The sequence below is a fragment of the Elephantulus edwardii genome, unplaced genomic scaffold (assembly GCF_000299155.1).
Source record: "Elephantulus edwardii isolate Elephantulus edwardi_28Jun2011 unplaced genomic scaffold, EleEdw1.0 scaffold00163, whole genome shotgun sequence".
NCBI lineage: Eukaryota > Metazoa > Chordata > Mammalia > Macroscelidea > Macroscelididae > Elephantulus > Elephantulus edwardii.
The window spans coordinates 4074573-4077941 of NW_006399913.1; the positions used below are offsets into that span (position 1 = coordinate 4074573).

The window sequence follows — 3369 nt, forward strand, 5'->3', positions numbered from 1 at the left end:
AGAAGTATGGGCAATCTCCTCCCATGTGATTACCTGTCTCTGAAAACTCACTGGAGGGTAAGCTATGGGTCGGTTCTGACTCAGAGGTACACAACAATATATATTATATGGCACAGGATAGGTTCCAGTCATGGGCTCTCTATGAGTCATAACCAACTTGATGGTCCCTAACAAATCCTAATAGGAAAACCAGAAAACTGATTTTGGTCCCATGTAGTTTGTTCTATGTTGTTTTCCCACATCTTTTCATTTATGTAATCACAGCTCTTCAGGAACCTTGTGCCCCTGTTGGATCTTCTTGGTGCGAAAAGTCTGTCTCAGGCTCCTTCTAGGTATAAGACACCCCCTGCGAGTCCAGCATTCATTTCCTTCATCTCTCTGTGGTTACTCTTGATCTTGAGTAATGAAGACAGTTCTCTGTCCAATGGCCAAATCTGTTACTGTTAAGTCCCCACTTCTGGACTTCTCACACTCATACTTTATACTTTCTAATTCTTAATAGTTTCACACTATTCTTCATTCACATTGCGTTTCATACAATCATTCTTAAGCATTGTTTTATAAATGGATCACCGTTGGACCTTGCCTATCATTACCCTGTCTTTTTGCCTGAATCCTTCCCATTTACTCTTAAATGCTCTTAGCCACATAAAATTTCCTTCACTATCTTTATTACAAAAGTCATAATAGAGGTTTTGATTATATCTTAGCACAAAAGTTGCATGAGGTCCTCTAGCCTCTGGGTCTTTTTTCCCTTTTCAGGAGGTACTGCAACTGCTTCCCTCTTCAGATCCACCCTACCTGGAAATTGTTTTAGTAGTCACTAACTGGCTTAGGCTAGTCATGGAGTGAACAAGATGCTGGTGTTGTCCTAGCTTGAGGGTTTGGTTCAGAATTGGGCACATCCGCATGACCCAATTTAGAGAAATGATCAGTTAGAGTGATCATCTTTTCATGTACTCACTGCTTATTTGTATATCCTCTCTGGGAATTCTCTATTCAGATTTGTAAAAGATTAATTTGGAGGGTGTAGCATCTCCTCTAATTCAGAGGTAGAGGAGAATCAAGATCCACATTAACTCAAGGCTGGTCTCTATGGAGATCACGCATAAGTCATCTCCAACCCTTTTACTAATTCTGATAGTAAGCTATCCCATCTATGGCACTGTTTCTCTACTGGGCTGGGCAGTTCATTGCACTGACCACACAGAACTCACAGACATGCAATTATGAGATTGATTCAGGATAAGGATGGATCAGAAAGCCTGTAGGCAATTCTCCCTCAGTCAGGGTGAGATAGTTCTCTCAGCTTGTCTTGGCTGTACAGGGCTTTTCTGGGGCCCTTAAGGACATGTTTCTTTGGCCTACATTCTGCTCGGGTCAAGCAAGTGTTAGGAAGATCTGTTAGCCCTACCAGTGTTTGGAGGCCCTGTGTTATCCAGGAAGTTTCCTTCCCAAGATCATTCTTTTCCCCTGCTCCAGGTTGAGTTTAGCTCTTCCTATACTAGGAGGAATCCTCCTGACCTTTTCTTCTCCACTGGTTGACATACCCACTCACCTGGCTCTATAAGTTAGGAAGCCCATCACAGCACCATGTGTTCGTTCCCTGGTTCTGCCATTTGTCTTCCACCCTTTTCAGTGTTAGAGTCCTGTGTCTAGGAAGTTCCCAGTGAAGGGCCTAAAAAGAACATTCTAGACTTTTCTTGATGGTAATAAGGGCCCTTTTTCTGCTGTAGGACTGGTTCTTAATAAGTCTTGCAGGATGGCAAACAGACCAATCCCCTCACTATTTGCATGGTCTTATCCCCACAAGCATTCTATGCACATCATTAATTGAACTATTATTACTAAATTCTAAAAGGGTGACCTAGTTCTGCTTAAACATAAATACCATGAATGAGTGGGTCTAGCAGATTTTCTCAGTAAACATCAGGAAGTCCTAATTCAGAGTGCCAGTTTTGTCAGCTGACACAAAGGGAAGGCTGTCAGCTCTAAATGAAGGTCCCTGTCTGCAGTCAGTTTTGACCCACAGTTATCCTGTAGGATAAAGAGAACTGCCCCTAGTTGTCCTCTATAGAAGGCTACTGCACATCTTTCTGGACCAATAAACACAATGGCATGTTGGTAGCTTACTGATAAGGAGTTATGACACTAACTTGAAGGTGAGCAGTTCGAATCCATCAGTCTCCTCCATGCAATTCACTACCTCTGAAAACCTACTGGAGGGTCAGCTATTGGTCCATTTCAACAACACAGTAAATGGAAGACATAAGTTGTCAAAGACTGCATTTTTACTTAGATTCATAACCAATGCCCATTGAAGCAATAGCAGAGGGAGAAATCAAACAGCACACTGCACTGGGCAAACGGCAAGATTTAAAGAGCAAGGATGTCACTGTCATGGCATGTGGCCATCTTTTGTCATCATATTTCCACTCACCTCTGTGTATGGGAGTTCTGGTGGCCTATCCCATAGGGAGTTGTGCTGCTAACTCAAAAGCTGTACTTTTTCTGGTGGTCTGAATCTACAAGAGGCACGTGGGGAGAAAAGATGGACACTTTCCCCTCCAGTTAACAGCCTCAGAAACCCAGTGGAAACTCAGCTAAGAGTTCGTTCCAGCAATTAAAAATGAGGTGTGTTTTTTCTTTTTAGTTTCACATGCATGTGGACAATGAATGAGGAAGATCAAAGAATTGATGTTGCTGAATTCAACCGCTGGTTAAGAATACTGAATATGCCATCAACTGCCAACATGAATGAACAACTATGTCTTGGATGAGGCACAGCCAGAGTGAGCTTTAGAAACAAGGATGATGAGATTTTTCACATACTTTGGGCTTTTCAACATTTCATTTCAATAAAAATAACACAACTTTACAAAAATAAATTTTATTAAAAGCAGTAGAGTTTGAGCAGGAAGACAGTACAAATAATGTAAACATCACTACAATCGGCTCAGCCTGATTGAATGCTGAAAAACAATTCTAAATGTTTTATGTGCCCCTACTAGCAAGATACATTAAAAGATTCTATTGTATACAGACAACTCTAATTTTGATTGGGAAAAGTTTAAATTTATCGAAGTCGATCCCAGCGCCAAATACTGGCATCATCGCAGACAGCTATAAGAATACTGCTGTCCCTGCTGAAACTGGTTTGTCGAATAGCAGCAATACATTTCTGATGAGTCAATGTTGTGCACCTAGGAAAAAAAGGATATACAAATATCTCATATTATCTACCTTAAAACACTGAAAGAAAATGAACCAATATTTTAAGTGAAAATAGGAAAGAATTAACACCAAAATATATTTCAATGCAACTCAATCAAATTTCATAAAACTTAGGTACACTTGAAGATCAAGAGG

General features: G+C 40.7%; 1 protein-coding gene across 2 annotated transcripts in view; it reads right to left on the minus strand.

The window, feature by feature from the left end:
* Positions 1-2870: 2870 nt before the first annotated feature.
* EED (embryonic ectoderm development) overlaps positions 2871-3369 on the minus strand; it is a 57453-nt gene continuing 56954 nt past the window's right edge. The window contains exon 12 of one of the 2 annotated variants that reach the window (XM_006895263.1): positions 2871-3203. In XM_006895263.1, the coding sequence (XP_006895325.1) occupies positions 3077-3203 (127 nt within the window). In that variant the 3' untranslated portion in view covers positions 2871-3076. The remainder of the gene's footprint in view (positions 3204-3369) is intronic. The other variant, XM_006895262.1, reaches the window with a different exon arrangement.